The sequence below is a fragment of the Melanotaenia boesemani genome, chromosome 15 (assembly GCF_017639745.1).
Source record: "Melanotaenia boesemani isolate fMelBoe1 chromosome 15, fMelBoe1.pri, whole genome shotgun sequence".
NCBI classification, from domain to species: domain Eukaryota; kingdom Metazoa; phylum Chordata; class Actinopteri; order Atheriniformes; family Melanotaeniidae; genus Melanotaenia; species Melanotaenia boesemani.
In genome coordinates this window covers 14,229,209-14,244,619 of record NC_055696.1, presented here as the reverse complement: position 1 = coordinate 14,244,619, position 15,411 = coordinate 14,229,209, and the positions used below count along the sequence as shown (strand labels likewise).

The following is a 15,411-nucleotide window of genomic DNA, read 5'->3' as shown; positions in this document are numbered from 1 at the left end:
TAATATGAAACGAGTTATCCAGCAACAAACAGACAGACAGTGCTCCTCTTCTCTGGCAAGAGAAAAGCGAAATGGAAATGCGGCTACCTGAAGCTGGAAGAGTGGCTCCGGTGGAGTTTTGCTTGTCAGGCGGAGGAGGAGCAGGGCGGTTTGGACGAGTTAGAGTGTGTGTAACTGTTAAGCAGTCAGAAAACGAGATGCACAAAGCAGGAGACAGGAATCAATGCTGGAATTTAGATAAGCAGGGAAAAAAAAGCAAAGAGAGAAAAGATGATGTTGAAATAAATCCACCGACCTGTGGCACTCATAGACTTCTTTTCCTCCTCTTCATCACTTTCGTTGAAGTCATCCAGGTTGCCGATATCTGTCGGCTTGTAGCTCATTAAGCTGGCAAGGCTCTGCATGTCTTCATCACTGAGGAGCAAACAGTGTTTTATTACTAAGTGATACTCTTGTAGGTGACATATTTTTTTGACGGAGGATAATCAAATGAAGCTTAAAGAAGAAAAAATGTTTGTAATTGTTTAAGTATGCTGTAGTGGTTGACTTCAAAACTGGGCTCATAATTCACAGCAACTCACAACCACTTAATTATTACATCCACCATAACGTATTTTTGAAGATGAATATCATGTTAGTGTACCATCATCATTTATAACATCAGCACAGAGGCACAACAAATAATATCTTTTCAACCAACTTAAACTACTCACGTAGCTTTTCCCTCTCGGACAAAGACACAAGACAGCGACAGCTTGAGCGTGGCTTCCACCACTTTCACCGACAGCGGCTTCAGATTCAGTGTCAGGTCAGTCTGGGTCAGCGTGGGGCTGGCAAAGCGCTTCAGGTTGATGTCAGCAGATGCCAGCACCTTACGGTGACCCTTGTTCTCCTGTGTATGATCCATAGAAACAGTTATATTAAATTAGATTAAAATCAGTCTGGTTTAGCCATTTTATTGACACAATAATTTGGGTTAGTTCATTACTTAAGAAGCAGTTACTTACACCTTCAATAACAAATGTCCATTCTTTGTCCTCAAACTCATCAGCATTTGGCTCCTGAAGGAGTGATATGAACGTACCACTTGTTTAATTAAACATCCTCAATACACAATGTTCACACAATACATCTCCACATGCTATTTATTTCATATATAACAAGAGCTCCTCATGTCTATAAAACAGTTTTTACATGCAATACTTTATTTACATGTGTGTAAAACTGTAAACACTTGTGTCTTTTAAACTGTTAGCAAATTAATTGAATAAGCAATTTAATGAATTTCTATGCACCGACATTACATGCATAAATACTCTCCTACTCCATGGTTTATGCCACGTGTATCAGTAGCTTTTCAGCATATTTAACAACACTTGATGTTTATTGTGTCATGGTACTTGGGTTTCCTGATATTTTTGTATTTTGTATTTCCACATTCTAAATCTTAGTCTACCTTCCTTCCTGTTTTATTGGGAAGTTGATATTTTCTTTGAATCACACTTAGTTTCTCTTCTGTTTTAAGGTTTCAATTAGATGATTCCCTGCACATGTTAACCAGCTGATTAGAATCATTTCCATTTTTTAAGCTCCTCCCTATGTTTTCAACCATCTTGTTTGTCGTTTGATGAGTGTTGCTTCATGTTAAATCTGCTCCTACCCTAAATATTTAGGGTTTTCCTTTTTATGTACCGCCTGCTTCAGCAGCACCTTTTAAATGTGAGGTGATTTTATTCACTTAAAATCATACTAAATATTTTTCTTTTTACTGTGTTTTAGGTGGATCTTCTCACACATAGAGCAGACAGATCGACCCAAGTGAAATGAAAAGATATTTGAGTTTTTCCGGAGATGACATTTCTACATGCTACAACTGATGCTACTAAAGTTGCAGTAAAATCTTCTTAAGACATAATCAGATACATCTTTTATAATACCATTGGTTTAAAAAGCTCAAATATGTAAAGAGGTAACATTACTTTTCTCCACTATCCACATGTTTTATACAATCAAAGCAGATGGTTAGGCTAAGTCTACTTCTATGAACTATGATATTATACGTTACTTAAATCATGCATCACATGTCACTGATATTGGTTAATCAGAATGAAATAATAAAGCAAAGTAACATAAACGTGAACTATGAGTGAATTACATAAAGTAGCTCATTATTGATAATGACAATAGATAGAACTACAAACTGCTTGCAACTTTCACATAATCATCATGTTGATTCAACCGTTAAAAGATCCTGCCTGAATTTCAGCGTTTAACTTCTCCTGTCATTGTTTTCTTTCTTCCCTTTGCCACCTGTCGGTATGTGTCCACCCCAAACGGTGTAATCAGAGTTTGGTACCTTGAAGAGAGTAACAGAGATGTCTATGTTTTCTGGGACTGGCCACACCACCATGCCTCTGTAAGGGTTTTTGATCCCAGGCTGCCAGCTGTGGAGCTGCAAAACAAACAGAACATTAACAAGATATGATTGTGGATGTCCAGCTTGCTTAGTGAGGACCATCTTGTCTTATACATCAATTATGTGAAGACTTGTGGTCCAGTCCTGATTTTTTCCATTCACCTTTAAAGGCGTTTGAGAGTTAATTTTTCTTTTTTTGTAAGAGTCTCAGTCAGGATTACATTTAAACTGGGGTTGGAACCAGACACCTGTAGTGGTGGATGATGGGCTTGGGAATACATCATGTCAAAGAATGTTCTCACAAAGATAGCCAAGCAAATGTGTGTGTGATTTGAAGGAACTTTTTCACTGGTCCTAACTTGGTTTAAGGGATATAATTAGGTTAAAATTGGTGTTAAGATTGAGGGACACACCTCAACATCTGCATATGTGTGCACGTGGCTTGTTTTTAGTGGCTTTACCTTGGAACACATGCGCCTGTTCCTCCTGGTCCACACCACCCTTAACTTGTCTGGTTGCCTTTAGAAACAAATAAATACATCAAAACAGAAATGACACATTGACTAATGTTGTTACATCACAATCATACTGTTTACACACTCAGTTCACACCCAAATGGGGCAAAACCACAAGAAGCCCATGGAAGTGAATCTTCATGAGGAATTCTAAAAACTCTTAACTCGAATCTTTGATTGCTTTTAAATAGCACCACATAACAAAGAAGACATCCAAAAAGGATTAAAAAAGGTCAAATATGTGGTCTTGTGACTAGTGAATAATAATGCCTTTGAGCTAAAAACCAGGCATTCTTGGCAGTGTAAGAGAGTGTGTGTTATTAAGAACGGCTATGCGCACATGGTGATGTTTCACTTCTGTATCTGTATTTATAAGCACCTGTTTACGAGACACAATATGTGTATTTTTGCACATGTGTGCTGGTAACATTGGTTCAAGTGCTTCCATTGTATTCTCTAGGTTCATTATGGTACAGGAAATGAAAGAGGAAGCCGTGGAGTCATGTGATCTGAGTGTGAGGTGTGCCTCTTTACAGGAAGAAGGAACCCCCTTAACCCCTTAATCGCTCATATAATATAATAATATACAATAAAACCAAGTCTTCAAACCTTACTGTTAACTTAAAACACATTTTAATTGTAATAATTATAACACATTCACATGATGATTGGAATAACTTTCATACTGTTCATATAATAAGAGTTTATAGTTGCTTAATTTGACCTCAGAGCTCTCAGGGTTTCAGTGTATCGGAGTTTAAGTGTAGTCGAGAGAGCTTTGTGAGAACATGTGTTTATGTGGTATGTGTGTTAGTGGGTCGGGAGTGGCATCAGAAATAGTCTGGCTGGCACAGAGAGGGGGTGATGGCAGAGAGAGATGGGAACAGAGAGGAAGAAATGAGCATCGAAGAGACATGACATGAAAATGAAAGATGTGGGCACAGTTACACTGAGCAGTGGTAAAGAGCTGCGACTGGTTTCACAGACATTAATGTCGGATAAAGTTTGGTAGTATGTCATTACTGTACATCACATTTCAGAAGACAATGCTTTTTATTACTCTGTTAACTTGTACAATGTATAAGTACTTGGCATGTTTGATAGACTTAGTAAACAACAGAATTGACACACACTATATTGAACCATTTACAGCTGTTTCCACAGTGTATCTACAAACTCACAAACCACTTGCATGGTTTTGTTCTATAAGAGTTACCAGTTTGGCATGAAATAGTCTTGTTGCTGACTCTTTAATTATACCCGTGGCTTTTCACTGTCTCTGTCAACAATGACCATTTTCTAACTGCTGTCCTATCTTTTGCTCTCATCTGTGTCTTTGTTTTCAAAAACTTCACTGAATGGTTTATCTTTAATAAAAACCTAAACCTGCAGGAAATGATTGCACTGGCACTGGAAACTGTTCGGAGGACAGATTAAAATGTTAAAACTAGTCTCTCTGGCCAGTTTAACGTATTAGAAAGCTTCCCTTTTTAGTGATTAGTTACTTATCAAAAAGGAACACGCACAAACCACCACTATAGGTCAACTTGTGTTGTATTATAGGCTCAACTGGCAAATTTAAACCCAGTATTCATTCTCTTTTAGCTCTGTATTTGGTCCATAACAGTTGCTGAAGGAAATATATAGTAGTAGTGGAGCAACAGTTGCAAATACTATCCTACAAAGGAACCTCAGCTGTCTGTGTGGCTGATGTATGATTGGTCTCAAATCATAGTTTTAAATTATGAGAACTTCTCCACCAAAAGCGCAAGAAGACACATGCATGCAAATAATGCTCATACACAGAAAGAGTGACTTGTGTAATACATTAAATATATATATATATATATATATATATATATATATATATATATATATATATATATATATATATATATATATATATGTCATATATATATGTCATATATATATATATATATATATATGACATTAGTGTCAGAAACATTTGACTGCACACCTGAAGTACACAAAAAATGAACTTCAGCTTTGTCTGCTTCCTTTCTTAACATCTTGTGGCAGAGATTAAAACATCTGTTTTCTGTTTGTCACATTTTCTGAACAAATGGTTCCCTTTTTCATGCTTTCTGCTGCTGATCAAATTCTTGTGTGCCAAGAGAAATCAATCAAAAACTGATCTGTATTTCTTATCAAGGTGTTAAGCTCAGCAGGACAAAGGTTTAAAGATACTGAAGAACCTTTCATGAATAAATTGTTTATGTGCATCTCTGAGTTTAAATAACAGTAAGCTAAATCAGTCTAATGACTACAGAATAAACACCTTAAAACAACACACATTGATTTTTTTTATTTATTTTTTACCAACAAATCAACCAAATACGCAGTTCTAACTACGCAGATGATTGAGGTGTGTTCAGACTTTTGCTTTTAAAGATAAAGGACATAATAAACCATTTTCTATCACTCAGATATTGATAGGAGGCGTGGTGAACCTGCGCTCAACCGCACAGGCCTACAAGAGGGACGCCCTCACCTTTCTTTATGTAGCGGAAAGAGCCACTACATGAGAATGAACGTGACTAGAACAGGGGTCACGTTCATTCACGTTACTGTGGTAAAACACAAGTTTTACCATAGTAACAACAATGCCTCAGGGGGTTGTTTACATTTCAAACAGTGATAAACTTATAAATGGCGCAGAGAACCTTGTTTACTTACCATTTCTTGGTACACTCCAAAACAAGCTCCTGATAAGAGGCAACAAACTGAAACTTTGAAGCCTTTTTACCAACTCGCTGCAGTCTTTTCCACACCGAAGTCATCACTTCTGCTGGCAAAAATACAACTTAACAGACTGGATTGAGACAATAAGCCAGCTCTGTCTGATTCTGCTCCTTATAAGGTTTCCCTCTTCTTCCTGTGCCGCTGCTGCTTATGATGAACCTAACACAAGCTGCGACTTGCGCTCATTTGCAATCACTTGAATCACTCACTGAAAAGAAACTTCGACATGTAGGCTCTATTACTAAAAAGAAAAACGTGATATACATGAGCGTTAGTAGCAAAGTGGAACCGATTCCGCTCGGCTCGCTGTCATTCACACGAGCTATTAGTAAACGCCTGATGTGGAGCTAAAGTTTCAACTAAACAACTGCAGGAGTTCTCATTGACTGCTTGTCTCCCTCTCTCTGGCAGTAATCCACATGGAGACAGAAGAGCTTACTCAACCCCGGGGTTGTTGTAAAATAGATTTGCTTCCTCTTGAGTTAGTCAACCCTCCCTTTTTCCTTCAGTGACAGCAGCCAGTCACAGAGAGACAGGCAGAGAGAGTGAGACAGGATATGCAAAGAGTGTCTGTGGTGATGCAGCACCAGGCTATGAAAAGTCATTTATCTCACTGCTTATAAACTGTGTGAATGCACTGTAGAAGTCATACCTGTAGACTTTGATCCTCACTGTCTATATCAGGAGAACAACCTTATCTGGCTGTGACTATTTCCCTTGATCAGCTTTTCAAACTCGTCCCAACCTGCAACACTAAAAATCCCACATAAGTAAATTAATAATCTTCACTGACTGGGAACTACATTCATAGTTATGACTCAAGTCACTTCCTGAGTTTAAGCTGCGTCATTCAGCACTCCCAGGAAAAGTGCATTTCATCCAGTAAACTGCAGAGGAATATTTTCCTCAGCAGAAGGGCCAACCAGCTCCAGTCTGTCAGTGTGTGTGAGTGTGTATGTTTAAGCTAGGTCAAAGCATGGGGATTTTCCTCAGTGAGAGCAAGAGTGTATTTTTAGGTGGGGGAACAGAGATGGATGGATGGACAGAGGCAGCTGGGATGGAGGAGTGTGGGGTAGCAGCAGGGGGTGAACAAATCCCTCATGACTCAGAGTTGGTCTAATATTATCTCGTGGGTCCAGCATTCAGCGCTGCATTATTGCTTTGTCCACTGTGAGCAAACATGCAACGCCACCTGACAGCCTAATGTTCTCTGTGCTTTCCTCATCTGTTAACTAAGACTATCAACAGAAGTCATGATGATACAACAGATGGACAGTGACGTGCAAAGGCAACCCCATAATCCTACAAAAGACTGATCCAAACGGAAGCAGACACAAAACACCCAAACATTCAGATACAATTTGATATTGTTTTGTGTCTCCAACTTTTTCTACTGCAGATGTTTCATTGTATTTCATCACTTACTGGTGGTTTTTGCATCCCTTCTTTGTTATTTATTTATTTTTTTTGTTTTGATTTTGAGTCAGTCATTTTAAATCTCCTTTTTTTGCTGTTTTTGTACATGTCATCTCTGATGTGTGGTCATTTTTGCATCTCTTTGTTGCAGTTCTAAACCTCTTTAAGCAATTGAAGGTCAGATTTTAGTTGCTTCATTTTAATTTGAATTGTTTTATATCACACTGTGGTCATTTGTTCTCAGTTAGCTTAGGACAACAGGTCGCCGGACACCTGTGCCAGCTAACCTGCATCCAAATCTACTTTCTGGATGCCTTTTCGGCAATTGTTTGAAAACCACAACTAATTTAAAGTTTATTTTATGCTGCTAATGATTCATTTCTCATACAATTTCATGTGTTTTAAGTATTGTGCTCTTCCATGTATTTCTTTTCTTTATTTTAGGGTATGTTCTGTCTTTAAGAATATCCCTTATTAACACGTTATTGTCCTTTCAAGCTGTCATTGCTGGCATCCACTGCACTGTATCATCTCTTTATTTTACCAGCTTTTCCCTGCAGTGTACAGACCTTGTTTTCATTAACTGTGGGCTGCAATAACCAGGCTTCCTGTCCATCTATAAAGGCTGACAGAGAGAAGAAAGAAAGCCAACCAGTTAAAAATTCATATTTGAACTGAGCTAATAGAAAACCACATAAACCCTGTTGTGATGGATTAGATGTAAACAATTCAGACACCCACATGCATTTTCAGTTCAATCAGAGCCTGATATGGGAAATTAACTTCTCAAATATCCCTCCACAGAAAACAATTTTCCCCAGGCTGCTGCTTTTTAGATTACTCAAGAGGAGGAGGCCAGCATGAGCTGAAGGAGCTCTGGTTTGGCTGGAGACAGTGTGTCCCCTATTGGTCATGTTTGGCAGTACCACCCGCTGACTGCTTCTTATCACAAAACAGGAATTTTGTACATGTGTTTAGTTTACATTGTGGTTTTAATTTTAGATCTTACTATATATCTATCATGTCCTGGTATTTAAAAATCAGATATGCATACCGTTGTTTCATAAGTGATTTGAGGACATTTATCAAAACAAACTGTAACTTCCACGTCTTAAGTGCCATGTCTCAGACCAATGTAGCTTTGGGTGCTTGAAGACATTTTGCCACTGATCCAAGAGGCTTCATTGGTTTCTTACTTAACTGATTGTGATTTCCTGGCATTTAACCTGTTGTTGTGTCATTTGTAATGAAACAATGCATCATGTGAGACCTTGGAGATATAAAAAAACAAGATGCAGATGGTGACAATCGTTGCACAGGGATATCAGGGCAGTATTATGTGTGTGTGTTTTTTTTTAACATAGACAATTTCCTTCACTCTTTTTAAACTTTCCTTCCTTACTGTGCAGAATTTTGTAGACATAACTGCTAATCATAAATGTCACTTGTCTATTAGATGCCCAGCTTGCACTTGGCCAGCATTGTTGGGTCTAGATGGCAGAGGGAAAAAAATTCTATGCTTCTCTGACTCTCCAGTCACACAAATATTTTTGTTTATTTATTTTTTTGTTTCATAGACATGTAAAAAAATAATCACAAAGCTCTCATTCAAAGTAAGATGCCCTCTAACCTGCAGTGTGCAGAAAATGTGTGGACAGGCTAAAAAATAATAAAATGAAGATTACAGATACAAACATGGTGTTATTTTGATGTGAAAACGATATGCAAGGAGACAAAAAAAAAAAGTCAAAACCACACATTCATTATAGTGTTGATTGCTATAAATCTGCCCTAGAGCTCATTTTCAAAAGCAAAAGCCAGCATGTTGTATCACATACTTGACACAGTACAGAGTACCAGTAATATCTGATCTTGCCTTCTGTGTTTTTTTTCCCAAAAGACTTATTAATTTGAGCTATTTCATCCAACAGATGATGCCTTGTACCGGTTTTATAAAACAAAGCCACTGACTTAGTGGAATTTTATTTGCACACAGTAAAAAAAATTGCAAGAATAAATTTAAAAAGCAATCTAATTTTCACCATACACCATCATCCCATGTAGAGCGTAAACCCTGGAGCTTTAAATTACTCTCCAGTCATGGCAGGATGGAGAAAACAGACTTTTACAACCTTGAACGCAGATGAAACTCACCTGGTCTAAAGCTAGATTCACACCTGGTACAGTTTAGCAAGGACTTGTAAAAAGAAGGCGAAGGCCACATAGGTGGGGCTGTAAAGTTACAAAGAAATTTAGAGGAATGCCAAAGTCATTATGGATTTAAAAAGGTGTCAGATGGATGCACTAAAAAAGTAAAAGAAAAGCATGTGTATAGGTCAGTATACTGGACATGTTATCACATGAGATGCATAGTATTAAAAACTGTATAAAAAGAGATTTAAAAAAAATCACAGTGTGTTTGTGGTATGTGGTGCATATGTATATCTTTGTAAGTCAATATTAAGAGTCTTTGGCAGAAGGCTGTGAGAGAACTTTTGACCCATTCTCCTCCAGTTCATCCTCCTCTTCGTCTTCTTCCTCCTCAGAGTATCCATTATCAGCAGTAAACGTGGCTTCGCCCTTGCATTCTTGGATGGCCTCGTGGAGAGACCACAGCTGGCAGAGCAGAGACATATCGAGCTGACGCAGACCCACCTGAAATACAGAAGCATGAAATAAAATTGAATGACTAAAAAGGTTAAACTGGTTAGACTGTTTTCTCCTCCATGACTCCTCCCTTGTACATTGATGAGTAAGGGCTTAAAAAAAACGAGAAAAAAGTAGCATAAAAGAGATCACAAATGAAGAAGAAGTGACTGAATGAAGATGTTTAGTTATTAGAAAATATGAGTCCATCCACTGTCAACTCAGAGACTTTAAATGAAGTAAATAAACCTCAGATCAACAATACATGACATATTAGAGTCATTATTTATCTAACAAAACCTTCTTTATTTGGAGTTTTTCAGAGCAATGCATGGTCTAACAAAACAAAACAAACAAAAAACAACTAAAGGAGCATTTGACAATTATTTAGGTAAATTGGCAACAGTAACATGACTAGGCATAAATGAGCAGTTAAGAGAAATTGAGCCTCTCAGATACAAAGATGGGCAGAAGTTTACCAATCTGAAACAAACTGTCTAAAAACTGTGGAACATTTTCAGAAAAATGGTTCTCAACATAAAGTAGGAAAGACTTAGAGACTTAAGAGGAAAGTCTAGCTCAGGAATGAGCAATACACCTGTTGTGCAATACACCAGTTGTTGAGTGCCACTGTCCTGCAGGTTTTAGATTTTTTTCTTGTACCAGCACACCTGATTCAAATCAAATGTTTCCAAAAACATTTGATCAGTGGTTTTCAAACTTTTTGAGCCATGACCCCCAAGATTTAAAGATTTAAATCCTTAAATCCTCCAGCTTACCTGTAATGGACTAAGCGGTACAGAGAATGAACGAATGTATCAAATATGTATCTTCTAAATATACGGGTGGAAAACTGTCAGAGTTGTTATAAATAAGGAGGATAGAGTTGTTTTTCGCAGTTTACTGCTGTGCTTAAAATCAGCTTCAGTCAATGATGATGATGTCAAATTCCGATTTTTAATGTGGCATGTATAATAATTTTGTTCCTTATGAGTTAATGTGTTAAAAAAATAATAAGGTGCTAATTGCAGAGATTTATCTCTTCATTAATGGTTTATTTTGACAGCCCTGGTAAAAATACCAAATTTATTAGATAAATGTAGGTTATGTATTTTTCAAAATTATCTGGTGACTCTCCTAAAATGATCTTGTGACCACTATACGGGTCCCGACCCCCAGTTTGAAAACCAATGTTCTAGATGACCAAACGATCAGAGATCCCTTGTGTCCTGTTTTATGCTGAAATTATTATTATTATTATTATTTTACCCCATTGTGTGCTAAGGTGAGGGAGTGGAAAGTTTTCCCCTTTAAAAATCACTGTACAAAAGAGGTCACACAAGTTGACAGTAGTAAAAAAAAAAAAAAAAAAAAAAAAGTTGTTACAGCCTGACTTTATGGGGCATGTGCACCGCTAGGTCCCACAGCAGATGGGAGCATCCACCTTACCATCTCTTTCCTTAGCAGGGCCAAAGCGGCGTCCAATCCGCCAGGTTTAGCTGTGATGTCTCTCCCACCTCTGCTGCTGATTTCAGCCTGGATGCGTGCTCTTTTGCTGTGCACTTTCTCCATGTCCCGCCACGACCCACCGCTGGAGTTCAGGATGCCGCTCAAGCTTTTAGGCAGCGGCGGTAGCCCCTCCGCTACGGAGAAACCGCTGACCCGATTGTCTTTGCGTAAACTCCCATCCATTGTGACGACTCTGTCTGCACAATGTATTTCTCACTTTGCAGGAGACAAAGTGTGAGTTGCCACACAGAAAATTAGAGCTCTCTGGGCAGCAGGGTCACAACATCAACCAGAGGTGCCGTTTGCTCATGGCAAAGTGAACAGGCGTCGTGAACGCGCACAGACCAAAAACAAAAACAGTCTCTGACTTAGTTACAGCAGAAGTAATTAATTTTGGTAAATACCAGGCTTCCGGGCTTTGTTTTGTATCCTGGTCTTTGTGTAGGAGTGGGCGTTTACTGACAGCCCCTGCCCCGCCCGGAAGTGAACGCGCCACGCTGCGCCGCAGTCTGTGTGGGGCTGCTGCTGGTCAGACTACAGCCAATGATGGTTCATACTGTCCCACACTGAAAAACTGAACAACGCCGCACTTAAATAGACTATTTGTTAAACTACAGGATGCCTCATAAGAAACTACGAACGCATGCATTTAATTGAGCCAATTACATGTATGCAGCTCCATTTATTTGGCGCCCTCTTGTGGAAAGAAACAAGCTACAGCACTTCAGAATAGTTTTAATTTATTCTGGTACATCAATAGAAAACTATACTGATCAACACTGAGGCAGGCTTCTCAAATCTGAAGTGCTGTCTATTTGTATATTATGCAGTTTATTTGCTAAAGATACAATGAATAAAGAAATTAAATTGTATCTCTTAAATCTCATCCAGGGACTAATGAGCCATTTAGCTATTACCTTCATGCATCACATGCATTTATCTGAAATGCTCAGGTTATCTTTGTATCAACTGATGGTCAGAGACAACAGAAATCAGGGCCAGACTGAGCAGAAAATCAGACGATTTAACCGAGATTGTAGAAAAAGTTAAGCGGGGATTTCTGAAAAACACGCTTAAATCTTTAATTGAAATCCAAAACTCTATATGTTGTTAATCAGCAGACTTTTCTTATGAAAAACAAAACATTCAGGTGTGCACAATCGAGTTTTAGCTGCTGCTGTAATTCAGGGGCTTGGAAGCTAATCTTTTTTTGAGATAAATAACATTCCTAATCAGAAGAAAATGCATATTTTCATGTGTACGTAACAGCTGTTGTGGATAAACCCAACAAACTCTTAATACAAGTCATCATTGTTTTTTTGTATGATATATTAATAAAACATTGCTTAATTATCTTTTTAATGGCTAGATATTTTTAAATTGAATATCGACAATGTGCTTTGACAAATGTTAAATGTTTGTAAATATAACTTACAATTGGAAAAAATGAACTAGTTACAGGATATTTCTGCCAACTCTATGTCTACATTAACCCTTGGGTGACATGTGCACTTTTGACATTTTAATCCTATTTCAAGTGCATTTTTGAACCATTATCAAATTCATATCTATGCAAGGATTCAGCCAGAGCGAAGCTAAACCAGAGTCAATACTTCAAAACAGAGACAAGCAGAAACAGAGTCTCCAGCACTCCATGATGTCACCCAGTCCATTGTTGTTACTGGCTGAGGTCCTTGAGGCTGCGCAGGGAGTTGGCACAGCTGGTAATGAGGCTGCAGAGTTGGATGCTTGCCTCTAAACAGGTTGAACTCTGTAACTGGGTAGTGGCCCAACGAAGTTTCGTGAGAACAGCTTCCTCAGCTTCTTCCAACACGGGTCGGAGGGTAGAGCTTTGTAGAGAAACAGGGGGACGAGTGGGTGCCAGGGCTGAGGTGGAGGCAGGGGCTGCAGGAACAGGGACAGCAGGTGGGGGTACAACGGCTCTTCCACCTGCAGCAGCTCCTTCACAGTGCTCTGGTCTGGGCTGAGGAACTGAGGAACTTGCTTGACTGTTGCATGGACCTCCATTGAGTTCAGAGGCCTGGGACGGAGCAGGGGATTGGGCTGCTAGCTGCCTTTCTCTCACTTGAGACAATGCAGCCTGTGCATTCAGAGCTGAGAACAAAGACAAGACAGTGACATTATCTAGTAAAATTTACAAAAAGCAAAAGACGGAGTGTGATGAAGTTGATAAAAGATGAATAAACATTAAAATGTAAAGTCAGAAGCTACAAGAGATAAGACAATAGACAAGCTAGTTTATTTATTAGAGTTGTGTGTACCTGGGTTGTCCTTGTCAATATCAGAGTCCAGCTCCTGGCATGAAACACAGTAGTTTTTCTGCTGTTTGTCCTGAAGAAGAATAGTCTGGAAACACAAACAAACAAACATTACACCACTCCAGCATCTCTGTACAATTTAGACTCAAATCGTTTAACAGTCCACCGTCACTCACCCCACATGCATCGCAGCACTCTCCCAGCATTTTGTATCCCTTCAGCAAATAATCTCCCATCAGCTTGCTGATTTTGTCTTGTCGCTCCCTGCGAGCTTGGATCACCTTTATCTCTGCCTCTGTTGGTGGTTCCCACTCAAAGTCTTCTTCATCTGTTGGTCAGTACCAACGAGCTGAGTTAAGCAACTTTGTCGTAATTACACAGTGTTATTGTCTGCTATACTTCTTGAACAACCATAACATTTCTGTCAAGTGTGCGTAGTTATTACCTAACTGTATCTACATATTGCGATTTTATAGGTCAAATTTAATGAAGCATTTGAAAAACTATTTTGTTTACCCCTTTTGTCAAAGCTAAGTTGTTTTGATAAGTGACTTTTGAGACCCAAGGAGATCTCTAAGGAATTATCGACACGCTAGCTAGCAAATCAACCGAAGTAACGTCTAAATAACGATATATACACTGTGGCGACAAAAAAAAATCGGACAAAAATACAACGATACACAAGAACAACCGTTAAACGAACGCTAAATATGTTTTGTAACATTAGAAACGTTTAAATATACACCCTGACAACAGTTTAGTTCACAAACCTCCATTCAAAGCCATGTTGCTTCAGTGCTACACGTTGTGCGTGATGACGTCATCGACGTCCAACGGACATCTTCTTCGTGAAAGGGAAACATAACTGAGTTGACTGCCCTCTATCGGCGGAAAAGGCCTTACTTGTCTTGGAGAAAAGCATCTTCTATCATTAATATGAAATCAAATTTACACCGAAGTAAACGGGTGTAAAGAACCGTTGGGTGTGACCAATACATATCCTGAAATAGTGAAATGACGTATGAACAATAACCTAAAATCGTCATTGAAAAGTTTGTGAACCCTTTACTGATGTTAAAAACATCAATGTTTTACACAAGGTGAAAAAAATCAAATATAAATAAATAAATAAATAAATAAATAAATAAATTAATTAATTAATTAATTAATTAATATTCTCAACCAAGCAAATTTGGATAAAAATATTTAACTTGAGAAAAATCTCTACTTCCCTTGAAAAAGCAGTTCATTTGAGGATGAAATTAAAGTCAAGAGTTTTCAATCAAAAGTATACAGAAGCGTAGAGCTGTCACACAATTTAAAAAAAAGAACAAAAAAGAAGGGACCATATCACGTAACGTGATAGTTTATTTTAAAAACGTGAAACATCTTGTTATAACGAGATACATTTTCTGGCTAAAATGTGGAAAATAAACCATATTTGTCTTTGAATGAGGAAACTGTGCTGGCAATAAATCAGCAAAATGTTTAATTTACTAAACAGAATTAAGTTGTATTTCATACTAGGCTGATACAAGGAGAGATTGGATAATGGTAAAGCTGGGAGGACGCTGTGATTGACATTTCTCTCTTAAACCAGACAGGACTAAGTCTTTGTGTTGGCAAATTAATTCTCCCAGTGCCAGCGATGCATATAGCCTATATAATTTTAAATATAGTTTTCAGAACACAGCTAGGTCATAGGTGTAAACACTAGTACATGTTAACCAAGAGCAATACACACACCCAGACATACACATGCATCGTCTAAAGCATGCAGGCAGGTGACATACCGTGTTTCTCATACCTATCCTAACAATAAATCAGAGGAGAACAATTAATCATTGACAGAAAGAACTGAAATGTT

At 38.2% G+C, this 15,411-nt stretch overlaps 3 protein-coding genes across 7 annotated transcripts in view; all 3 read right to left on the bottom strand.

Annotated features, from left to right (window-relative positions):
* ehbp1l1b (EH domain binding protein 1-like 1b) overlaps window positions 1-6,179 on the bottom strand; it is a 39,497-nt gene extending 33,318 nt beyond the window's left edge. For 2 of the 4 annotated variants that reach the window (XM_042008168.1, XM_042008172.1), the window contains exons 1-7: window positions 5,629-6,179; window positions 2,878-2,935; window positions 2,357-2,452; window positions 1,008-1,061; window positions 714-892; window positions 296-414; window positions 88-174 (exon numbers count right to left, since the gene is read on the bottom strand). In XM_042008168.1, coding sequence (XP_041864102.1) covers window positions 88-174; window positions 296-414; window positions 714-892; window positions 1,008-1,061; window positions 2,357-2,452; window positions 2,878-2,935; window positions 5,629-5,732 — 697 coding nt within the window. In that variant the 5' untranslated portion in view covers window positions 5,733-6,179. The remainder of the gene's footprint in view (window positions 1-87; window positions 175-295; window positions 415-713; window positions 893-1,007; window positions 1,062-2,356; window positions 2,453-2,877; window positions 2,936-5,628) is intronic. The other 2 variants (XM_042008169.1, XM_042008171.1) reach the window with 2 other exon arrangements.
* A 2,467-nt stretch (window positions 6,180-8,646) lies between these two features.
* fam89b (family with sequence similarity 89 member B) lies at window positions 8,647-11,896 on the bottom strand. The gene is made up of 2 exons (XM_042009044.1): window positions 11,206-11,896; window positions 8,647-9,765 (listed from the first exon to the last, which is right to left on the bottom strand). Exons 1-2 carry the CDS (start codon window positions 11,446-11,448, stop codon window positions 9,571-9,573), a joined length of 438 nt encoding a protein of 145 aa, XP_041864978.1. The 5' UTR covers window positions 11,449-11,896; the 3' UTR covers window positions 8,647-9,570.
* Window positions 11,897-11,988: 92 nt separating this feature from the next.
* On the bottom strand, window positions 11,989-14,399 carry znrd2 (zinc ribbon domain containing 2). Of its 2 annotated transcripts, none has more exons than XM_042009042.1 (4): window positions 14,315-14,399; window positions 13,721-13,872; window positions 13,548-13,632; window positions 11,989-13,380 (listed from the first exon to the last, which is right to left on the bottom strand). In XM_042009042.1, exons 1-4 carry the CDS (start codon window positions 14,328-14,330, stop codon window positions 12,944-12,946), a joined length of 690 nt encoding a protein of 229 aa, XP_041864976.1. In that variant the 5' UTR covers window positions 14,331-14,399; the 3' UTR covers window positions 11,989-12,943. The 2 variants fall into 2 exon arrangements, with proteins under 2 accessions (XP_041864976.1, XP_041864977.1); XM_042009043.1 differs by lacking the exon at window positions 14,315-14,399 and adding an exon at window positions 14,061-14,080.
* Window positions 14,400-15,411: the final 1,012 nt, after the last annotated feature.

Excerpts from the sequence above, each read along its gene's own strand:
- znrd2 (XM_042009042.1), bottom strand. Across the intron at positions 13,633-13,720 it reads AGTGCTGCGATGCATGTGGG|ACTATTCTTCTTCAGGACAA; the intron begins GTGAGTGACGGT and ends TTGTGTTTCCAG. Across the intron at positions 13,381-13,547 it reads TATTGACAAGGACAACCCAG|CTCTGAATGCACAGGCTGCA; the intron begins GTACACACAACT and ends CTTTGTTCTCAG.
- fam89b (XM_042009044.1), bottom strand. The coding sequence starts at position 11,448 with ATGGATGGGAGTTTACGCAAAGACAATCGGGTCAGCGGTTTCTCCGTA. Across the intron at positions 9,766-11,205 it reads CCCTGCTAAGGAAAGAGATG|GTGGGTCTGCGTCAGCTCGA; the intron begins GTAAGGTGGATG and ends TCTGTATTTCAG.